At 29.4% G+C, this 25,966-nt stretch overlaps 1 protein-coding gene across 1 annotated transcript in view; it reads left to right on the forward strand.

Moving 5' to 3' along the window:
* LOC147072187 (agrin-like) overlaps nt 1-25,966 on the forward strand; it is a 411,557-nt gene that overhangs the window by 258,684 nt on the left and 126,907 nt on the right. Inside the window, exon 5 of the mRNA XM_085947184.1 lies at nt 6,050-6,265. Within this exon, the coding sequence (XP_085803310.1) occupies nt 6,050-6,265 (216 nt within the window). The remainder of the gene's footprint in view (nt 1-6,049; nt 6,266-25,966) is intronic.

A 25,966-nucleotide genomic window follows, 5' to 3' on the forward strand; every position in this document is an offset into this window, starting at 1 on the left:
GGCCGTATGTTGTAGCTTAACCACTAGGGAATAACAAAAGAAATGGCGTATTTCAAAAAAACACTACCTTATTCTTAGGTCAATAATTATTAAAAAGCAATCATTATTCATAAGATGTTTATCACACTTAAATGGTCAAAGACATAGCTTATAATAAATATCTTTAGAATCAACAATAAAATGCCTAATTCTTGTCAAATTTGGGATCACAGAGATTATCAATATAATTTTTTATCGTGAATATTTTACATAAATTATCTCGTAATAAATTATACTAATGGTTTCATAAATGTGTTTAAAAATTAATAAACGTAAAAAATCTTAACACCACTGCACAGTTATGTACCGAAATATGACTTTATTCTAAAACATTAGAGCGAGAGGTTTAAAAGAATACTATTTTATGTAACAAAAATACTTTATGCAGTCATCAAATGTTTAAAATAACTATAAAGGATAATAAGGCTTCAAAATTATATAAATAGATTATCTACAACGTTTAAGGAGTGTCCACGATCATGGCTTGAAAATACAATAAAAACTCAATTTTGACCTACGACGAGCACGTGGGCCGTTAAAGCTCGCTAATTGTGTATTAGCGCTGAAGAGTTAAAATTATTATTATATCATAAATACCAATCGGGCAACGTTTTATTTTATAAAAATATAGCACTTGTACGGTTTTAGAGCAACCAGCACTGATTAATCGATATGTGGATATATTGTGTTATATATAGGTTTTTACAAAGATGTCAATTTTCGTTTCAAAACGGCAAATTGGCGTCTTATTGTGTAGTAGAGGTTACAACGAATAGTTTCATTTATTCGCTTAACCCTAACCCATCGAATTTGTGCTTTCATCAAGCACACATTGAATAAATAACGTGTTACTTTTGACGTATACGGGATTGAACTAGCATAAGGGCCAGTATTACTCCACCATGGTGGCTTCTATTATATAATTTATATATTTCAAAAAATAATACATACATAAGGTATTGCACCCATATCGATTGATAGAATGTTATGTTTAACTGATAAAAAATACAGTGGGGAACAATCTTTGTTTTTAAGTGATCTTAATAAATTATCATAAATGTTGATCATACAAATGCAATACCTATACACCTCTATTTACAGATAGATAAATCCTTAAATGAGTAGCATCGGTTAGTTATAATAATAATATGTAGATAATTACATATTATACCAACCAAATCTTTAAAAAAATAAAATATATTGACTATATTATAAAACTGTATTATTAATTAATTTAAATTATAAAAATATTTTTACGAAGCAGTTTGACATTAAAATACAGTAAGTGCTCTAATAAAAATGATTGTGCCTTCTTCTTCGTCGGGACGTCATGACTGAGGTTCGTGAACTAGAAAATTTGGCCACCTAACACCCTTTCCATGGCTTGACACCATCCCTATTGACATTCGGCGCCACTCAGGACCGTTGTCAGTGTGAAGGTATTCTTGATTTGGCTCGTCCATCTGGAGGAAACTCTTTCTCGTTCTTTTCGACTATCGACCATAATTTTAAAAATATGTTAAATATAAAATAACCACAGTTATTAAATTGATAACTAATAAGTTATAATACAAAAATTAATACTAATCTAACCGAGCAAGTAAAAAAATGATTCGTTTAAAATCTATATATTCATACAACATTTTGCTTTAAGCTTATCGCGTTTTTTTACAATTATGGAAAAAATGGAATCACGATGGCAAAAAGTCCACATGGTTTTCAAAATGAATGCGGCCGATGTGAGCAAAAAATCCATATTTTACGGCAAAGTTTAAAATATTATGCACATAAAACCAAAACCACTAATGGGCAATATGTTAGGATGCATACACGTTGCGCATATTAACACCATCCTTTTCGACCTTTGTACACATAAAAAAGTGCTCTCACAAAGATTGGCATTGCATAAGAAATGACTTTTGAATTTACTGCCTCGTTACATGGCGCTTTTAAAATAAATAATATTTTTATATGTGTAGCACCTACTATACATATTTATTTTGTTAAAACTTTTAATAAAACTTACTTATTTAATGTCCAAGCTTAAATTAATATTATTTTTTTAGTTTTATAATTATTGCCTCCACAATCCGTTGACCATTGACCATCGATCGCCGCCTAAAGATGTTTCTAATCAAAATTATAATGAGAAATGCTTGTTAGACATACCATGAAATCAACTATACTGCAATCACATATTTATTTAACTAATTAATTAATATACGAAGTGAAATTTCTTGCCGTGTTATCCATTTTCATAATCCTTTTCATCGCTGTCGTCAATGACGTATTCCATTGTGCACTGAATTCTCGTTCTCATTGTAATCCATCTGATCTTCATTTTAAGATTTTGTATTCATAAGTTATATAGCTTGATTCAATATTTTTGTACGGGAAAGAAAAAGTAGATAGTTAATCTGATAATATGTATTATGACTTTTATGTGATTATTCATGTGCATGTTATATTAAATTGGCAATTTCTTTTGTATTATTGCTGAAATTTATATAGGCATGTGAGCTTCGAGCGATTTACGCGGTTGACCAGTTGAATCTAAATCGACGCAATTTACATTGTCAAGCATCTGTGTGTACTGGATTTTCTCTAAGATTCTCACATTTGCTACGGCTTCAATGATCTAATTTATTGGTAACACGTTCGGATATCAACCGAAAAGCTGGTGGTTCGACATTGAACTTTGACGTTCTTTCTGTTTTCTAATGAACTGTAAATTTTCTAAACTTGAGATTCAAACCCACGAATATGTTTAATTACATGAATTATATTGGATTAAAGTTTGTCATATGTATTTCTATATTTCAAATTAGCATTTATTAAACATTGCTGCAGGTTTCGGCACATTTTGTTTATCTAAAAATTTATTAATATCGTTAGTATGGACTTAATAGGTTGAGCAAGTGGCTAACATCCATTTCTCGTAAAATATCTGTTAATACAACCTCCACTCTGTGGAGACCCATATTATCCTCTTAGGATCGAACATGATGAAGTACCTAGTAGTAGTAGAATTTATTTAATGGGGATTCCACCTTTCTAAATAGAGATTGATTAAATAATCTATTATAAATCTTCTCCCAAATGACTTTCCTTAATATTTGTATATTCTAAAGGTAGATAAAGGTAGATATATCTGAATAATTTCAACTAAATGCATTTTTTTTAAATGGCGTTCTTGAACAAAATCCCTTTAATTCAAAATAATTTATTATCTGTAAAATAAAGTAAGTATATTTTGAAAATTATGTATCCATCCGTTTAATCGTGGACCTCAACCATCATAATAATAAATTTTCGTATTACATAAAAATGTTGAAAAACGAGTAAAATCGTCACTGCAGCAGAGGCAAAGTGCATTTTATCTGCACAAAATGCCACCTCTCCCTCTCTCTGTGTTCTTCCCTCGCGCCACCAAGTAATTAATTCCATTTTATTGTTAGCTATGTAGACGAATATTTTATAACTGTTTATGAATACCATATAATTATTTAAATTTAATTTTATATGCTATTAAAAATGTAATTAAAGGTGTAAAAAATACTTTTTTTAGACTAGTAATATATGCTATTAAGTCTGGTTATTATTAATTAAATCGCTAATTTATACAGTTTTACTACACTATATAATATGTGTTTTATCCGACAATAAACGGCCAATGCTAATAACTTACAGAAGATTATTAATATTATTAATTTATGTTAATAGAGAAACCTGATGCTAAAATTATATAGGTAGCAACTTTAATAGTTTAATGAAATAATAACTGTACATCACCCATTGTCATAAAATATTTTTCTATATATCGGAAATATAATATTAGAATAGGCTGATTAATTCTTCTTCTTTTCCATTCCTATCCCGAAGTAGAACATAATATGGACACTCCACCGCGTTTCCAATAATTTCAGTTACTCACTAGTCTTATACCAGCATCTAGTATCTCTACCGAATTCATCCTAATGATGGTAATTGGTAATTTTTAGGATGTCGTTATATAGTTAGCTTGAAGAAAATGGCTCTTTGAAATTCTCTTAGGCATCTATAGTATGTCGAAATCCAAAATCACGTTTTCACCTTTGATATTACGAGAAACTGCATGGTTTGGTTTCGTATCTTTTCATTTTTTTAAAGGCATAACTTGATGTAGGTATAATTTAAAAAATATCTTATATTAAACAATGATTTATAGTATGTAGTTTATGTTTTACTAAATATGGAGCCAAAATGTGGTAAACATATGACCCTCGAACTCTTTTTTGATAAAATATGCCCCCATTAAGTAATTGGGAAGAGGAATACACGGTGCCTACATACAAATATACAAAATTTTATTATTTTTAAAGTTATGTCTAGTTGGGTTTATCATTGTAGAAATGATATGTATTGTTATTTTCTTTCGACAGTTAAACCAGTTGTATGACTCTAAAAAAAACCTTATAACCTGCAGGCAAAAGTGCAAATTGTAAGCAAAGATTTGTTTGTTTTTCAAGACTTCATTAGCAATTAATTATTGGACTATACAATATTTTATTTTATTCATGAATTCAAATTTCCAAGTATAAAACTATTAATAAATTAATACAATGAAATGTTCATTTTCTAGTGGATTTAAGTTTTTTACTATCCCATTTGAATAGTTTTTTCGACCCAAGTTTCGCTTTTCTGCATCTTCAGGCACATTTGCACTCGCCAATGGTAAATAGGTACACACTGATAGTACATACAGTTGATTCTAACGTATATAATAAATGATAATATAAAGTAGGTAAAAACTTTATCACCTACCTATCAAGTCAAGGATCATAATAAAAATATAACAAACGAATTATCCATAATTGTGTACCTTTCATTATTTTATGCAACATCAATAACCATTATATTTTGATATTCAATGTTTCAATAAAACATGAACGGTATTTTAAAAACAGTGTAATTAAGGGTAATTAGCGCCACCGGTTATAAATTTCAGTAAATGTTTTTAGAGTTATGATATTATATGACTATGCTATATATTCTTTATTGCATTTTAATGAGCCTATTTTATAATATTGAGTGTTTTAACAAAAACTACTACTACTTCTTAACTATACTATACTAAATCAACTATACTAAAACTAAAAGATAAATGTTCTATACTAAAGTACTCTAAACTAATATACTCATCTAAAGAACAATGATTAACTACATGATATACATATGCACTTTATTTTATATATAATACATTTTAAAAACATTGTAAAAATCATCAATATCTGTAAAACGTATTTGTGCTATTTATTCAAATAATATCTCAATTCAATCAGAATATAATATAAAATCGCTATACATATTCTAAGGAAATATTATTTTTTCAATTGATTTGAAAATATAGAGTTGGATTTCATAAGATTTTTTATGAGATGAAATTTAAAACACTGTACGACTCATCAATAGTTAAATATTATATATTGTATATAAGTACTCTTAACTATTTTGACATATTCGGTGATAAGTTATATGAATTATTCTGCTTTTAAATGTTTTTTTTTTTCAAAAATATCGATGGGTACTTATATTAAAAAGAATTTAATAAGAATGAAGACACGATTATAAAAAATTTAAAATACATAGCATTTGTATAACATAAAGCATTGCTACATAAATTGGATATAAACGCTTTAAAATAATATTCATATAAATTTAATTAGTATTAGATATTCGCACATCGATAGAAGTTACTTATATTATTTCCATTTGATCTTAAATCCGATGTGGATTTTGGCCAAACTTAGAAAAGTTTTTCTTTTTTTTTACGGAAAATGATTGTTAATCACTTCCTCAAACTATCACATCCATGCTTTGGATACAAACACATCTTGAGAAATTGTCAAACGCTGGAATTCAAACAGCGACCCACAGTTTCATAAATCAAGACTATCATCCGTTCATCTTGGGCGCCAATTAACTAACTGCAGTAAATTCTTTAATAATTATAAAATATATTATTTTTCAGATCCCTGTCATGGCCATGAATGTCCAGAGCCACAAGTGTGCCAGTTAGATGCTCAGCGAAATCCGACCTGCCGATGCGGAGAAATTTGTCCCCTGACTCTGGAGGCAGTATGCGGATCCGACGGCAGAACTTATGCGAACGAATGCGAATTGAGGCAGGAAGCCTGCCGAAGTAGGCGGCAAATGCGGATTATCTACAGAGGAAAATGCAGTTCAGGTAAGGGATTATATTCATATCTTACAGTATAGTCATATATCATATGTCATAAGCGTTGGACTATCACGCTGTGGGTCTCAGGTTCGAATCCTGGGTCTGGCAAGTACACATATTGTTTTCAGTTTGTGTGTGAGTCGGGGTATGGACCTAAGAGGTTGAGCAAGTGGCTGACATCCATTTCTCGAAAAAAACAAAATCTGTTAACACAAACCTCTACTCTGTGGAGGCCCATATGATCCTATTAGGATCGGACATGGTCAAAAAAAAAAAAAAAACAAAATTTTTATCTCAATAAATATTAACAGTACCTCTAATAAATTAGATGGTATCTTTTCTATATATGCATTAATACAAATAATCATTTCAAAACATTTTCAATTTAAGTTTAAGTATTGATATTTTTGTTGGTATATTCAGTGCACCTAATTGTTTATTGCACTATATTATATCAAGAAAGTAAAAAAAGGTGCATTCGTTAATAGGGCATTACTTTGCAAAAAACAGTAATATATAATATTTAAAATAATAGTATGTAGGTATTATCAAAAACTAAATAAGAAAATTCAATTATAATAATTTACTATTTATATCGATGCTATGAAAAATGAAAAACTATTTTCCAAATTGCTTTTTTGTATACATATATACAAATTATATAATATAATAATATTATATTGTAGGTGAAATACATAGGTATCCGTAGTACTTTTAAATATCATTTTATCAATAATTATGCATATTATACGAGGGTGGGTCAATAATTCCTTAGAAAAAAGCATTAAAACAGTTTTTATTTTATTTTTGTATTTTTTTTTATTTCTCAACATAATCTTCTTGGAGCTCAATACACTTGGTTAGACGTTTCTCAATTTTTTTTAAACCGTCAGAAAAATAAGTTTTCGGAAGGTCCTCAAAATAAGCATTTTTCCGATCGATGACTTCTTCATTTGAAAAAAAACGTTGTCCACTTAGCCATTTTTTTAAGTTTGGGAAAAGGAAAAAGTCACTGGGGGGCTAAATCTGGCGAATACGGTGGGTGGTCGACCAATTCGAACTTCAATTCTTCAATTTTAGCCATTGATCGTAAACATGTGTGAACACGGGCATTGTCCTGATGAAAGAGGATTTTTTTCCTGTTTAAATGAGGCCGTTTTTCTTCAATTTTGTTTTTTAGCTGGTCCAATAAAGATGCATAATAATCCCCTGTTATTGTTTTTCCTTTTTCCAAATAGTCAACGAAAATAATTCCACGTGCATCCCAAAATACAGTAGCCATAACCTTACCAGCTGATTTTACGGTTTTCGCCTTCTTTGGACATGGTTCGCCTTTCGCAATCCACTGCTTTGACTGTTCTTTCGTCTCGGGAGTATAGTGGTGTATCCATGTTTCATCTACAGTCACAAAGCGACGAAAAAATTCATCCGGATTGCGTTGCATGAGCGACAACAGGGCTTTAGAGGCCACCACCCTATTGCGTTTATTGTCGACTGTGAGCAAACGCGGCACCCATCTTGCAGAAATTTTTTTCATGCCCAATTTGTCATGTAAAATAGAAATGACGCTACCTTTTGAGATCCCTGTAACCTCAATTATCTCACTCAACTTTAATCTTCGGTCACTTAACACCATATCGTGGATTTTATTGATCATTTCTGGTGTAGTCACCTCTACAGGACGTCCTGAGCGTGGTTCATCCTTTGTTGATGTACGACCACGTTTAAATTCATTTAACCAGTTATAAATAGTTGCAAGTGAAGGAGCAGATATGCCGTGAACTAAATCCAACTCATTTTTTATTTCCTTTGCTGTTAACCCTTTTATATTAAAATGTTTAATAACAGCTCTAAACTCAATTTTCTCCATTTTCCATTTTTCCATTTTCCACAAGCAAATTTTTTTTTTAAATGTACGAGAAACACACAACAACCCGACCAATCTGATTGAAACTTCGCAGCATACTGAATCGGTAGTGCCGCTGCATGAAAACAAACCGCTTACAGTACTAGTCGCGCCACTTGTCGGCTTTTCTAAGGACTTATTGACCCACCCTCGTATAATATGTACTTATAGTTTTTTTTTAAATTTCATTTCAAATAACTTTACTTTTATCGAAATAGAACGATTAAATGAAAACAATACCTTATTCTGAAAATTTAACGACATCATTAAGATAGTAATAAAACTTTTAATATAAAAAAGTTTCGATAAAAAGCAATAATTTCACGTCGAAGGGCATTACAGTTGACAAGGCGGAAAGGAGATTTCTTTAGTAAGTAATTCAATAATTGGAATCCTATAACTTTATTAGTGAGTGTTGGAAAAATAAGAAGGGTCACACGAACAAAGAAAACCTCTGTTAAATACTTTTCAAAGTAAACACCCTTTGTCGTTAAACATTTTTTGGCGAAAACTGATAAATTACTTTCCTTTGATACGAAATTTTTTCTCATAATATTTTACTCTCTTTTTCATTAATTTTACTGAATTTTTCAAGAAATAAAAAAATCAGAACCTTCTCTGAGATTGTGCTTTTATGTTTTGAAACATTTTATTGGAAAAAATAAAAAAAAATCTGCTCATTTTTCTAATAATTCAACAAATATTAATTTGTGCTCTTTTTAATACTGAAACAAATAGGTATTAAATATGTTTTTAATAGTTGAAATAATTTACTTTATATTTACTTTTATAATATCAGACATATATATAATATTATGTAATATATTAATATGTAAAATGAATGCTTTTTTTATTGAAATATTATCTTTTTACATACTGTATTTTCCCAAAAAATATGTAAAACTCTTTCAGAGCGCCATATATTATTACAGCAATAATTCAATTTTCAATTGAACACTTTCCATGGGACATTAACATTTTATTAATATTTAAACGCTCTCCAGTGTTTTGATTTGACCGGTTGTATTTTATTTTTGAATGCATTTCCGCTTCGCAAATATTAACTGTATGAAAACTGAATGATTTTGTATTTCAATGGGATATTGACATAACCTAGTTAAAATGGTTGAAATAATGTTTGAAGAGAGAATTTTATAAAACTTTCAAAAGTGTATCTATTATACCCACTTCGTGAAATGCATTTTACATGTAAGTTTTTTCAGAAATGCATTTTATGCAACGGTTGTTTTATTTTCATGAAGTTTTTGTTATGAAACCAATATTATTATTTATGAAGGTAACTAGTTGATGTACCGTTACTGCAAATAAAAGCCTGCCTTAGTAATTTCAATCAATCATCGGAACTACTACCTACCCACAGTGGGTCTAGGCCGCATCTATTTAACGCCAAAAACTAATAATATGCATACGAGTAGTCAGTTACTAATTACCTACTATTATTAATCTTCTATCTTTCAAAAATTAATTTAAAAGCACATAACGTTTTTTTAATAAAGTTCTTATTTAGCTTTATAAGATTTAATGCTATTATGTTTTTTTTTATTAAAAGGTACTACATTAACAAAAAAACAGAACAACGATAAACATAACTATGACCTTTCAGGAAAAATATAAATTTAATATTGAAATTGTCCTATCTCTATTATGTTGATAGATTTATAATAGCACAGATTTTCAATACGCCATAATAAATCAAATTATATATCTAATTTCTGCATTCCTAATCGCTAGAAAACCTCAAATAAACGGGATTTAACTCGGTGTTACCGGCAAGCTTAGGATATCTCATCTTAATCAATATAATATTATGTTCAAAATGATTGGGTGACTAGGTACAACAAAATAATGACCTAACTTAAGCTAACCAAACCTAACCTAACCTAAATAGATTCCACAAAAAATAATGTTTCATTTTTCCCCTGGCTGTTATGTTTTATCACTGTTCTGTGTTGTCATTTTCTGTTTTGTCATGTTCTGTTTTGTCCGGTTGCCATATTATTATATTATATACGTTAAAAAAGTTTAGTAAAACTAAAAACTAGGTACTGTTCAATGCAAATAAAATAAAAGGTACTTCATCCTGTGACGTCTCTAAGCGGATAGCTGCCTGTAACCAGACTCTAAATGCAACACCAACATGTCATGTTCACTATTAAACAGTATATAAATTGAGAATTTATTATGTTTAATTGCAAAATAAAATTTTCAGTTAATTAAATTTATTAATTATTGTTATCAGTTATCATAAAATGTATTAGATTGCAGTTTTGTTATAAAAACATTTCTTTTTAATTTTTTTGACCTTTAGAATGTATCGCCATTAAGCATTACTTGTATATCCTCACGGAACGTCACTGACGTCGTTCTATACATAGATAATATATTATTTAATGTCCTTAATGTGCCCCAATAAGTATGACTATGTTCATAAAAATTATATGACGATAGATAGTGTTTCATTGCGTTTTTAAATCACAATTCCACAAAAACCACTAACGCAGTACTTGAACGCCGTACAGATACACTAATTTCAACAAATAAAACGTGAAACGGAGAATTGTATTTAAAGTGGGAGTGAATTCTCCCAATTACTCCGCCATTTTGTAAATAAACCGAACAGCGAACGCCAGAATAGGCGTTATCAGGCGAATAAATTTAAATGTAGACTTCTAGCAACAATGCACTAAGAAACTAATTCACTCGAACGCCAACTGCGCACAACAATACCGCCCAAACCTTTGCAGATAACAAAACCCTCTACTATTCTGTTACACTCTTGTATTATTTCCTCTCATTCATTGAAACGTCTATATTTAAAAAATCATATTAATGTGTTGATCTGTCTTATAATACAACTATTTACACTTATATTGCTTTCATTCTAATAAGCAAATCACCTACCCAGACGGTCCCACTCGTGATAGAAAAAAATCAATCACTAAAGCGAACTGCGAAAAAATAATACATAATGCAAACCATTATAACCATTTCTCGATTTATATTTAAAATAATATATACTTACAGTTTTTTATTTAATTGTTTTATGTGGGACATCATGAAAGCTTTTAATAGTATAACCTGCGCATTATTCAAATCAAGCAATAAATATATATTTTTCATCAACCAATCACTTAATTGTGTTTATTTATTAAGCCTATTGTAATAGTGAGGATTTAAAATGGTATTATAATTAATTTATTAACAAATAACAAATACGTATCCATGATATTTTAAGTAAAATATTCCAACTTATGGAAGTGTATTTATTTTAATTATGTAAAGGTATTAATCATAGACTTAAAATTATGTACGTAAAACAATATATTTAACCTACTATCGTTTGTTTAAGCCTAAGTTTTGTTGCCTTATGGCGTTCGGCGACTGCATTGTTTCAAAATACATTCATTACTACAATATGCAGTTGAACTTTTACTCAATAAATTTTCAAAAGTTACTCATAAGTGTTGGTACTACCAAATTTAATTATATTGCTTAAACAGGTAAAGTTGGAAGCAGAGACTTTGAACCATAAATTTAATAACATTATAGATGGCGGTAAAACTGATTATCGCCACACAATATTTTATTCATGCTATAAACTTTTGAAATGTGCATGTAGCTATTATTACTTTAATAAATAATAATAAATAAAATTAAACCTACTAAAATAAAGTATTCAATTACTTATTTTAAGTGTAAATACTAACTTTGCTACGTTTGCTACGCCATATTGTAATGAATACAAATTGTAAATAAATTTACTGAAATACAAGTAAGCTTTCCGTGATATTGTTATAGATATAGACAATATAACACTGTTTTATAAATAACGTGTTTACCAAAAAATATATGTTCCATTATTCATAAAAGATATTTCTGTATTAATATAATATAATATTACTATTTTAAATTTAATATCTCGTCATATGGCAGATAAAAAATTATCACAGTCCTAAATAAACACTAACCGAACATTTTAACTTCAACCCTATTCGGATAGTTCAACTTGTTAAATTGACTATTACCTCAGGGTACGAAGGAGACTTTTCCAAACGTATATTATAAAAGATCGAAACAGTTTGAATTGAAATTACCAAAATATATGGCATAGAGACAGTGTATCTGTTAACCGTTCAAGGCGTGTCTTATATTGACACAGCGTCTGTTGGCCGGCAATTCGATATGTTTTCAAACCTACCATCTGAAATTATTGTACGTATAGTTCAATTACTATATAATATAATATATTCTTCATCGTGTTAGAACGTACGTCATCCAAGCCTTAGAAAACATGATATAAATAATTAAAATTTTCTTACAGTAGAATTTAAATGTAAATTCATCAAATATTAATATTGATTTTGTGAACCAGTATTTTACAATTAATTCATTCAAAATAACTACAATAATAGTAGAAAGTTCTGATATTTTTGACGACTTAGACCAGTATGGTCCTAAAAGAACAACAGTGATATAAATAGATTCTGCTCAAGTCATTTGATTTAAGAGGTCGCAACTATACAATATACATGATCGATTCTTATCATTTCCCGCGTTGAAAAAAATAAGCTGAACTTATGACATTAATAACTTGGATGTCATTCGTAATATTATGTCAAGCTAACAACTCCCGTTAAATACATATGAATAGTTACATCTCTATATATGACATTATATATACCTATATATATTGTAATATTGCTCTCAATATAATAATAGTAGTTTAAAATAAACCTAAAAAAATAACCGTTATTTCTAAATAACTATCAATCACTTTTGTTGTCTGAGCATTACTATTGCATGTTTATTTTTTTTATTCTTCTACCGGTACTTTCAGTAGGTATTTTTCTACATGTCATAAATAGTCTACAAAATTATATCGTGGTAATAATTCATGGTACAGTTTTATCATGTTTAAAAGTATATTTCCGTTTAATGCAGGTTTCAATTGAATAATTTCATTCGAAATTAAGTATATTATTATGAAACTCACTATCATTTAGAAATAAATAGCCAGAATATTATAATAGTTGTCTTTTAAATTCTCATTTTATTTTCTTAGTAACTCTATAATTATAATATAATTAACCCAATAAAACAATTATGGTAATATAACAACACATTTCTATACTATATTTTCATTTATATACTATCAGTATATCAGAATTCTTCCTAACGCATAATAATGTTATTCGAAGACACATTTTTATTAGCCTTAAAATTAATTAGATTAAATTATTTTAAATGGCCAAATAGTCCAATACATATTCCAGATTAACACTTAATTCACTTATGTACATAATACGTAGTACCTATATTATTATCTGGAATATTTTCAAATAACTACTAGTGAGTTAGTCGTTACGCCGTAAAAAAAACTTAGTTTCTGTAATTGCTGCATGCATTTTTATAAAAGTTCACTTCTTGTGAATTGCAGCACTACACAGCAGTCGCTATCCGCGATAGAATGGAATGGATCTCGTTACGTGGAAAGCGTATGGATAAAAATCCTTGTTAAGCTCGGATGGTTTGCACTCCACCATCAAGTGTGTTCGTTGTGTCGGCTTGCCGCGTCAGACGTCTCTCGCTAATGACAACTCCCCGCGAGATAGGATGGTGCGCTGCTCATCAAACATCAACCAACATTTTACGTTGTATTTGCATTGTTAACTTTTCAATCAGTAACATGGAAAGTCTTTCTATTGATTAATTACAACGTTGGATGGAACTTATGGAATCAGAAATAACTCTATTTTCTAAACGAAATAATAAAGGTCTGCTTCGTTACTGTTGGGTTTTTTTACTAAATATATTTTAATCAAATTAATATATTATTTTAGAAACAATTTATGTGAGTAAAAAAAAATAATAACACGGAATAGATTTCCACTTACCGGAACTATTAAGGCTTCTCAAATATTATTACGAATTCAAACTAATTTAAATTATAACTATCCTATTTACTGTGTTTGATTTAGTGTACGATTACTTATATAGGTATATTTTAATGTCAAAATTAAAAGTATAAATTCGAAGTCATGTAAAAGAAAATAAAAATAACTACTACTAGTAAGGTTGAATTATATATATTTTTAAATATATTCTCTCTTTTACCGTTTAACAATGTTCTATAGAATTTGTACGATTTTTTAATTTAAAATTAGGTATTTATTACGTGCCCATGTTCACTTTTATAAGTGGATCATATGGAAAGCACGCGACGCCTCCAAATTACCCTGTCGCTCGCCAGTTTTATAGTGTCTTCTCATATCATACCAGGATTCTGTAGTCCCACCTTGCACATCTGTAGATGATTTTTAGTAATCGTCTACCTAATTTCCTTGTTAAGTGCTAGAACTCACTTCCGTAAAGTAGCACCATCAGAATATAATCATTAAAAAGGCAGCATTTGATAACTATTTGTCCCAGATATTCCTCATCGAGTTCTAAAAGTTACTGAATATCAGATAAGAAATATGTATTTATTCAAGAAAATGTTGTACTCGTACCAATCGCGATGGTTTGTAAGCCACAAAATGCGGCGTCTTATTTTAATTTTATGTATACAGTTGATCATTCCTTGGATAATGATCTGGAGAATGTTGTAATATTCTCCGTTTATAATGGGGCGAAGGTACCGTGGTTTTTAGTTTTTATACTACGGACAACTTCTTGACATTTCCCCATTCGTTTAAATTTAATGTTAGCGTCCTGTTTGTCCATAGAATTTTGAGTATACATCTAATCAGCCACATTTCTCGGTTTACAACTATCTATTACACTTTCTTGTTCATAAGCTATACATTCAAGCTAGAGGAAATAATTATTATTGATATGATGTATCATCAAACGATACAACGCAGTCTGGGTGTCTAGATTAAAGTTTTTTTTCTAAAAATGCGTCTTATTTTGAGCAAGACATTAATTCTTGAGGATAATTCCGTATCCCTAAATGTTTTATTGTGTCATGCTTTTAATTATTATTTATATTATATAATTTGAATGATAAAAATTAAATTTGTTTTAACAGTATTATAATGTAGCTTTCAACTATACGTATCAAATAATTTTCCATTTCTATAATATGGTAGAAAAATATAGTACCACTCACACTTTTTCATATTAATTATGTTTTTTTTAATGATTATCAAATATTATAATATGCAAATTCGGATTATAAATTCTTAGTTATAACTTATGAACTGATTTTTCATCTGTACATACATACTGTTTTACATCTATATAGGTAAAATTATTAAGACGTTTATCCTAAATCCAGTAAAATTAAATAACGTTTAATATAATTATAAAATAAATTCACTGGTTGCTATTATATAATATATTGGAGATTAAAGTTTGACATATGAAGCATTATTTTTAAATCTACACAGTTTTATAATTGTTCACAATAATATGACATTCCTACATAATATACCTTTTAATATCACTTTCATAATGTAATATTTTACATTCATTGTATAGATAGCTACACATATTTTCAGAATAATGCTTAATCTGTAAAAATGTTGTAATGATTGAGAACCCAAGATCCTGACGTTATATCTAATCTAATACAGACCACAGTATGTATATAATTTTGTACGTATAAATTGTCATTGCGTATTGTTAGTCACAGAAATGGAAATGCTAGGTGCCTACCCCAATCAGTCGAGTTTGCAGTTTCAGTTAGAAGTGTCATACAGTAGCGCAGTTTCCAGAATACGAGATTTTTTAACCAAGAACCAGACTAATGAGCTGAATTTATAAATAGTAACAAAATTTTCAGCACATGCGTTCATTTGAGAAGTAGAAAATTTTACTTTGCATTAATAAATAACGTGGTGAAATTCTGCTACAATTTAAATGATTGGTTAATTTACAAACGTAAGATTTTTTTTTAAATAAAAAATCGTTTTGTTATTACAATACTATACTTGTCTTATGTTAATTGCTTTTTGCACTTTATTACTAAGTATATACATCCACTACAATGGGGAAGTATCTACCTTGTCACAGTACTTCCAATTTAAAATGTTATTCATCGTCTTGATATTCTTACGTGTTCACTTATATTACTAATATTGACACTGGGAAATAAGACGTTGGGGGTATATTATAGCATGTTATAATGTTATCTTTAATATTATTTCTCGACCAGGAATTAAGCATAGCTCTTTCAAACTTCGACACAGATATATAAAAGTTTTGATAGAGAAAATAATAACTACAAATAACTGATTAGATTAATATATTACCTATTTTTTTAACTATACATATTATTATATTTTTAAAACTATTATCTATATTATGTGTTTATAAAAAATCTTTATTTTTTTTCTGGTTTATCAGAAAAAATGATAATTGAAGATTGTAATTATTTATTAGCCATTCATTAAGCCCATAAAATTATGTACAATGTCTATACCTTGGATCCGATAGTATCAGTATAATTAGGTATGTACTTCCTGATAATACTAGTCAGGATTTATTTAAAATACGCTTTAATTAAACGTAACCAGGTTTTATTTAATTTGGAAAACATCATGATAAATCTAATTTAAGGTGTGTATCTAAAATCGATACGTTAGTACGAAAGTCAAAAAAAAATTATGTAATCGTTACATAAATTAAAACATAAAGTAAATTTCGAATGATATTATTATTTCATGAACGTACTATAAAACACATAGCCTAATCCACCAAGTATGGACTTCAGAAAAGATGTCAGAAGAGTGGAAGGATGGGCTGATTTGTCCCCTGCACAAGAAAGGAGACCAACTAGAATGTAGTAACTACAGAGGGGTGACACTCCTTAACTCTGCATATAAACTGTTGTCGATTCTGATATTCCAGCGGCTGGAACCCATTGTAGAAGGAATACTCGGGCACTACCAAGGAGGCTTTCGACGAGGGAGATCATGTGTTACTCAAATATTCAGTCTAAGGCAGATTCTAGAAAATACCACTGAATTCAATATTAACACGTATCACCTGTTCATCGATTTTAAGGCAGCTTATGATAGCATTAATCGATACCGGCTATACGAAGCAATGCAAGAATTTGAAATTCCGACGAAAATAATTAAACTTGTAGAGATGACAATGACACCAGTACAATGTCGGGTGAAGCTTCAAGCGAAAATGTCCGAGCCATTTGTATCACTGAATGGCCTAAGGCAAGGTGACGCTCTGGCATGCCTTTTTTTCAATATTGCGCTAGAAAAGGCGATACTGGATGCAAAGATTGATGCCCGTGGCAGCGGCACGATATTTACTAAGCCTGTGCAGCTGCTGGCGTATGCCGATGATATCGACATCATTGCCATATCAGAATTGGCGCTGAAAAAGGCATGCACAGCACTAGAAGCCTCTGCCAAAAGAATGAGTTTACAAATAAACGAGGCAAAAACTAAATACATGCCTGTCTATGTCACACCACTAGAAGTCGCACCAAAGTTAGATATTGGTGCATACAAGTTTGATACGGTCGTCAGTTTCATATACCTTGGATCTCTTGTAACTCGACATAATGATATTACAGAAGAAACCAACAAGAGAATCATGTCTGCGAATAAATGCTACTTTGGTCTGTTAAGACATTTAAGTCCCGCTTACTATCTCGTCGAACTAAAAGCACTCTTTACAAAACACTTGTAAAGCCAGTACTCACCTACGCATTGGAAACCTGGACATTAACTCTGCGAAATGAACGAGCCCTGAACATGTTTGAAAGAAAAATTCTCCGCCGTATATATGGACCGATCAGGGATGGCACCAATTGGAGGAGAAGATATAATGCTGAGCTCTACGGACTGTACGAAGATTGCAGCGCAGTTCAATCAATTAAAATTGGGAGGCTGCGATGACTAGGTCATGTGCACCGTATGAATGACAATGAACCGGCAAAGAGAGTGATGTCCAGCAATCCAATAGGAAGTAGAAGAAGAGGGAGGCCAAAGATTCGCTGGTTAGATGGAGCTGCCAGTGACTGCCGTATTCTGGGGGTACCAAATTGGAAAGCGGCCACACTGGATAGGGACAGGTGGAGGGAGCTGTTGAAGGAGGCCAGGACCCACACCGGGTTGTCGCGCCCCTGATGATGATGACTATAAAACACGAATATTTTACAATGTTTTTATTAGCTCGTATTCTTGTTTGTCCGGTGGTTGTTTGTCCAGTACAAATCTTGCAATCGATTTTTAACTAACTTCCCGACTAGCTAGACATTTGAAACTTTTAGAATATATCAGAACACGATGCCAATGCATTTTTTAGCCATCTTTAAGCAGAATTGAATTCATTTTCAGTTAATTCTGTTTTGTATGAAAAGTTATTTCGGAAGAAATCCGTAATCCAATCCGCTATTATTGGTTGCTAGGGGTCTGGGGTCCTAGCAACTAAATTATTAATATATAGGTGCGTTACTATTGAAATCAATATAACATGTCAAAATGACATTTCAGTATTTTTTCTATCAAATACAATTTTTTTTGATCGTTTAAGCTAGTCAAGTAAAGTAAGTCTATATGATTCAACAGAAAATTTAAAAACGTTGTAGGTATATAAAAAGTTATTTTTATCTTGCAATTATTTCTATTAAAATAACTATGTCAGTTGCTTACAAAAACTTCCATACACAATATTGTATAGATACTTAAATCCTTTGTAGACGATTCATTGTTCTGCCGCGAAACGGTGCTTCCAAATAATTTATTGTTTCAATGATTTTCCTTCTTGGCAAAACGTTGTAAACTAGAATAAACACCGTCACAATAAGCATGATTAATTACTCATTTGCTGAAGATAAAATCTATTAGTTTGTGTACTTATTTCATTAAGGAAATAATTGAACAGGGAAACAACGTAATTATGGCTTCTTTATGTATATAGTCGGATAACTATGAATTAACGCTTGGCTGCATCATACCGTTTTGGATTATGCAGCAAAAACGTAAACACCCTTGTCGGCCCGTATAACTAGTTTACATCCGCAGGCTAGTTTTAGCAGTTAGCTATGGTATCGTGGACCAAAATATGCCTCACTATCTGACAGGGGCCGATGTAATTTAACGGACACTGGGTTTAGTAGTGTAATGCTCATTTGGGCCTCAAAATTATTTCATATGCTCAACTACGGACATAGACGGTATGGAATGCCTAATAAAAGGAACGAACATTGTTCGGTGTGAAATCTACCGAATGCTGTATATACCTATGTAATGACAGAGTCGCATCAAAAATATACATACCCTTGTATTATTGTATATTTGTTTATTATACAATATCAGTCTTTTATATAAGCACATAGGCAGTGTGTGGTACCTAAAATAATATCGGTCGGTTTTATATAAAATCACTAATCATTATTACATAATATTTCACGACGTCACTATCAGATTTCTATATTTATAAACCTTACCATCTAAAATAATTTTAGAATTAGACACAACTCCACCTACCGTTTCAATATTATTATAATATAAATTAAGGAATAACACTGCTTTACAAAATTTGTTTAGTTTTCAACACAAATATTTTAATAGCCTCGCTGAGACACTCGAAAAAAAGTATATTTCATTAGGTCATGCTGGCCTATCATTATACATAATATGTTTAAATATATCTTGTAATATATAAGAGATAATATTTCTACTCAGCTTATTTGTAAATTTTAATTCTATAATAATATTTTATTAGGCTCAACATTTAATTTTCAAATTCTTTTAAATTATAAAAAAAAATTGTACCATACTGACGTAAAATAAATACTGATGTAAAATTATATACTTTTTTAATTAGCTCTATAACTCTATGTGGATCTGGGCTGCCGCATGAAAAGGTTTTTAAGCAGATTTTCGTTTTACGAGACATATATGTTGGTTACTTTCTCAGCTTATTAGGTCCAAACACACATTAAAACACAATAGTATGTGTTTTTTTTTACCAGAGTCGGAATTTGAACCCGAGACCCATGATATTATAAGGCCTGACTACATACAATATAGCACAACAAATAATTAACTGTTATACATATATATATATATTACTAATTAAAATAATAAAATTATTTGGATATAGCGCCAGTGATGGCCAAATGGTAACGTGTCTACTTATGAAATCATGGGTCTCGGATTAGAATCCCGTATCTAGCAAATTTACATATTATTTTACAGGGTGGTGTATTTGGAATCAATGTAGGTAAAGACCAATTAGATTGAACAAGTGCCTATCACCCATTTCTCGTGAATAAAATCTGTCAGCTAAAATCCATATAAGATTATAAAAAATATTTATTCACTTACTTTAACGTTAATCGTTTTAAAATATTATATGTATAAAATCAAACTGTATAAAATAATATGAGTTTAATTAAAGATTAAAATTTAATAGCATAAAGATACAATTTATTGTTTAGCGTATTTTGACCCTAATCAAGATCCACCCTTAGGCATTACATTCTTTTCTGACTGCCTAAAGACGGACCATGCATATTTTATGGATGAATAAATTTACTAGAACTTGAAAGCTCATCTTGTTTATATTACGTTTTGTATCTCTGTGCAGTTTTTAATACAAAGACCACATATCCTTTTTTTCGCTAACGTGGATCTCATTACACAATGCTATTTTGACTCGCAGAATATTTAAACTACTCAACTAACATTTGACTTAATGATATTTATATGTGAAAGAAAATAGTGGTAAGAGAATAATATTATTACATACATATAATATACGTGATAGTAAAGTTCTTCTTAGTTGTCCTATATTTGAAAATTTTGCTTATCAATTATTTTTAAAAAAAAACATTGATTTTTTAAATAATTTAAATTTTAAAAAGACGATGTTCTATTATGAAAATCTATGTATTTTTATCCACTGGTAATTAAATAAGATCAATTGAATTGCCATCCATGTTGTACAACTCTATTATAATGGTTATAAAACAAAGTGTTTTGAGTTATTTACATTAAACAAATCATCTGAACGACAATTTTCAAAACCTAAAAATGAACGCTTGCAACTCCTTGACAGAAAGAAGAGAGGATTGTATTAAAATTATGTTTTTTTCTTTCGCCCAACAGTAGCGTTGTTTTATTTAAGATATTTTTTTTACTATTACTACTTGATTTAATTTCTTTGACAAAAAATAGGTTTACTTAAGGAAAAGTTTGCAAGACTCTCAAATAATATATTATTATGTTACCTTTACGATGATAATATTGTAATAAAAAAACTCGCTTATATTCGTTTCCTAAGTACCTCATCATTTTGCTCGTATTTATAAATTATGTTATTCGGAAAAGCTTTGCGTACCTTGTAATCACTTTTAAAGCAAACGTTGAATTATATTTAAAATTATTATTAAATAGTTTTATTTTAGCATGATACTCGTATTATACTTGTCGTTATATCTTTAATTTTAAGTGGTAATTATACTAAAAAAATAAAAATAAAATAATTTATGAAGTAAGTTCTACTTTTTCTAGACTTCTTTTGTATTTTTACTGACGAAACATTTTAATTTGAAAATTGTTTTTTAAAAACTCATACCAAAAGTATATTTTTGGAAACCCAATTTTACATTATGAACAATGCTTCCCTTGTTTTCTATTTTTAAACACCAGTTTTATTGTAAATTAATACACGTAATTTACGTGCGACGTATAAATATTGCCGCATTATATAAGAAATATAATTATTATAATATTTTTAATGAGTTTTGGTTAATAAATTTTGATTAAATATATATTTTTCATTTCCACATCAAGGTACTTTCATTAAATTATAAGAGTTCATAAAAATGATTATCAAAGGTACAGTTTATTCAAATATACATAATTATAAGCGTAAGTTGAAACAAAAACAAAAGTTACGAAAGAATTTATGTTTCCCTTGAAATTACTTTAATATTATTTTAAATTAACATATATATAAGTATATATACTTATGAAAGACTGTTATACAAAAATTTTGTTCGAATTCATTGAATCCACTCGGCACTTGAATTTTTTTTATTAAATTATATCCAGCTGAGTAGTATTTTCTTTTTAGTTTGCTAGAAATATTTTGAATAACCAGTCCCGAGGGTGTAATAATAATTTCTCAGTTTAGCCAAGAGTTTTTTTTTTGCTTTAACCAATTAAAAGATAACCAACGTTCTTTTGCAGCTTCTTTTTTATCTTAATATGGCGTTTCTTGCAAAACTGAATGAATTTTTAAACAAAAGATTTTTCTGAAGCAGTTCACTTTTTATGTATAATATGCAAGTTTGTATGTATATTATATGGATGTCTATCAACTTTTAGCGCTTGCACTTCAAAACTACTTTGAAGGGGAAGAAGCCGCATTTTAATAATCCGATTAAGTTCTTAAATTACTATTTAAGATACTGAGAGAAGACTTTAATTTAAAAAAAAGTTTACACAAAAGACTGAATTTGAGTAAACTAATTATAGGAAGGTATGGCACTTTTATACTAATAACCAAGTGAAATAAATGAGAGTTCATATTCTTGATATAAATCTCTACCTAAATACCCACACACATTTTAATGATGAGCAACTAGAGACTATAATACTAAATGATTTATATGCTATACTTAAACTATATGTAGATTAATTATTCAAAGTAATCAAAGTAGGAACCGGCATCTGACAGTTATATAACTAGGAGTGAATTTCAATTTAGTTATAATAATATTTTGTTTTAATTTGTGCTTTATGTAGAGACTAGCATTAAGAATTTAAAATTTAAAATTATAAAGTTTTACCTATCGATAGTAAGTTACCCTGATTCCAAGAAGGCAAGTCGCAGTATCATGTAATAGATGCTAATAAATGTAATAGATATCTGCGTTGTTCGGAGATGATTGGTCACTATTGCTTGCCTAGTTTAAATCTAAATAAATACTTTTAATTCCTTACGCTATTTCAAATAAATACCTTACTAACAATTACAAATACATAAATGATTTTCAAATGATATTTAAAAAAAATTCAATGGTTCATCAACAATATCATAAATATACTATACTTACTCAAAACATAATACAAATTTTGTATAAAGTTTCATGAATATTAAATTCTATCAAAATATATTGTAAATTTTGAAATATCTTGCTATATAAAAGAGAAAACCCGAAGCAATCTCAAATAATATGCTCTTACACTTCACACAAACAGAAATCATATTGACATTTCAGTGTCCCGTGTGCACAATAGTGCTTTTTTATTTCCAAAACAACAACCTCTAAAACGTACAGGATTCGACGGCACTTGGAACTTTTCTGATCAAAGTTGCGTAACTGTTGGAAGATATGCGAGAATATTGCCACTGGATAGAAAACATTTTTGTCAGGTTGAGCAACTCGCCTAGGTACTATTTGTTTTACTAATCAATATCAATCTATACAATTATATCTCCCTACTCAGTGCTAAAAATAATTGATTACATCAATGTATTATGCAAGTGGATGCAAATTAAGATTTTTTAAATATTGAATTAAAAAAATATAGTAGTGTATATTGACTAACCTAGAGTTAGAGTTGGGTTTCGAAAATTTCCCAATGGGAATTATTGAGAAATTTTCGAGATTTTCAATCCCGAATCTGGAGAATTAAAATTTTTAACATTTCCGGAAATCCCGGATCTCGAGAATCTTTTCTCGGGAATCAGAATTTCTTTATTATCAAATATTAATTGAAAAACGATTTTTCTATATGAAAAAAGTAGACAGAAAACATAAAACGTTCACAGACTGATCGGGGCATTTAACACAATTAAGCCAACTTCGACTCAAAATGAGCGCAATTTTTCAACGTCAGGGAATTTTGTTTCTCAAAAACGTACGCGATTGTTACACGCAGCGATTAACAGTCTGTGTTTAAGTAATGCTTTGTATTATTTTTGTTTTCCTACTTCTATTTGTTTGTCTTCTAACATAAATAAAAAAATCATATTTTTTCGAATTTGTCTGTTTTTACACTGATTTTAGGATTTTTTACAGGTTTTTTTTAAATTTCCCGATATCTTCTGGAAATCCCGAATCTCAAGATTGAGATTTTCTCGGGAAAAACCCAACTCTACCTAGAGTCATAACTCACATAACCAAAAATCTAATTTTGAGATAATCACAAAAAATCACCAAAACACTAATTAGAAGAAAAATATTGAACTCCCTTGAATATTAATAAGTGAGTGAGTCGATTTACATTATTTTTATTATTATATATATTACTCCAAAGGCTGCACACATAGCACACTATGATAAATAGAGCTCCCTGATTAGTTAGGAAAGCCTTGATTAAAGAACATTATTCATTGATAAATGTGAGTATTGACACCAATAGTCAACGATTTTCACATGGTTTAAAGTGACTTTTGATAACCAACTATTTATCTTTATATATATTAATGCCTTTAGAATCACTTGGTATATTTAACTAAACAATTGCAAAATGAGAGTTATGACTTTAGGCGACTCATATATTCTTATACACTTACAATACATAATAATATATTATAAAAATGATGGACCATATCTTCAATATAATATCTTTACTATTGCCTATGCCGTAGAACGATAATTAAATATTTATAACTAAATAGTAAATACATTTTAATTGAAAGATATATTTAAATATCTAATGTGTAAAGTACTTTAATATATTATGTTTAATAAAATAAATATGAATGTAGGAACTTATGTAAGTATATAATATTGTGATGAAAAAAAGAACACCTAATTAAAAGCTGACAGCTTAATTCATATTCTGTCTAATTTGTCTACTTAGTGATTAGTACAGAAATATAAGTGGTAATACAAAGTATAATCTATCAATCTGTCAACTAATCAACTTTTTATTGGATTAATAGGTATGCTTAAACTATATTTTAACTGAAATACGCTAGTTGCAAAGCCAGTATCTCCTATATAAACTTATATTTCGATATTTCACTACAAAGCGGCTATCATTATGTAGTAGTGCAAACAGAATTAAGCTTTGATAAACGTAATATTATATTAGTCTATGGTTAAGGTAACAAACGCTCTTCTGTCTGACCTATGATACGAGTATCACTAACACCCGTAACAAAACGTTATAATTTCATAACAGAATAATTTTGATGGACGTCTTTTTGGCCAAATCACAGAAAAGAGTATAACAATGAAACACGGCATATTTATTTTTCTTATAAAAACCGTTATCAGATTCGTCAAGTTATAAAAAATATATCATTACAACAAACAAAATAATCATTTCATTTGGCTCTTTGATATAGTCGCATATTGTTACTAACGCCCTTCTGGAAGTGCTGTTCCCATATGAATAAATTATTGATACAATGCAAATCATATACGTAAAAATATTATTTTTGTTATCGTCAAATAATGTAATATCTTAGTGTAAAATTAGATCATTCAGTGTTAACTCAATTTACTGAATGTAAGAACTGCATTTAATATTTAATTAAATGATACATAGGTAGCAGAAATTTTTACTTAATAAAAAGTAATAAAAATAAGTGGAGCTAACATACATTGGAAATAATACCCAAACATATAAATTATGCGTTATGTATTTATATATAATTTTCAGTGAATGAATATAAATAATGTGTTCTTTAGCATTTGTTAAGTTTTTTTTACTTCATACTCAAATTAAACAAGATAAAAAATCACTTAATCTTTTAAAATGGCGTTTATCTGGGTGTCATCCCTAAAATTTCCTTTGTTGAGTTATTTTACGTAGCGTCATGGACCAGTAGCGCAAATA

This window comes from Rhyacophila brunnea, unplaced genomic scaffold, assembly GCF_057557595.1.
Source record: "Rhyacophila brunnea isolate RB1 unplaced genomic scaffold, BYU_Rbru_1.0 scaffold_2, whole genome shotgun sequence".
Taxonomy (NCBI): Eukaryota; Metazoa; Arthropoda; class Insecta; order Trichoptera; family Rhyacophilidae; genus Rhyacophila; species Rhyacophila brunnea.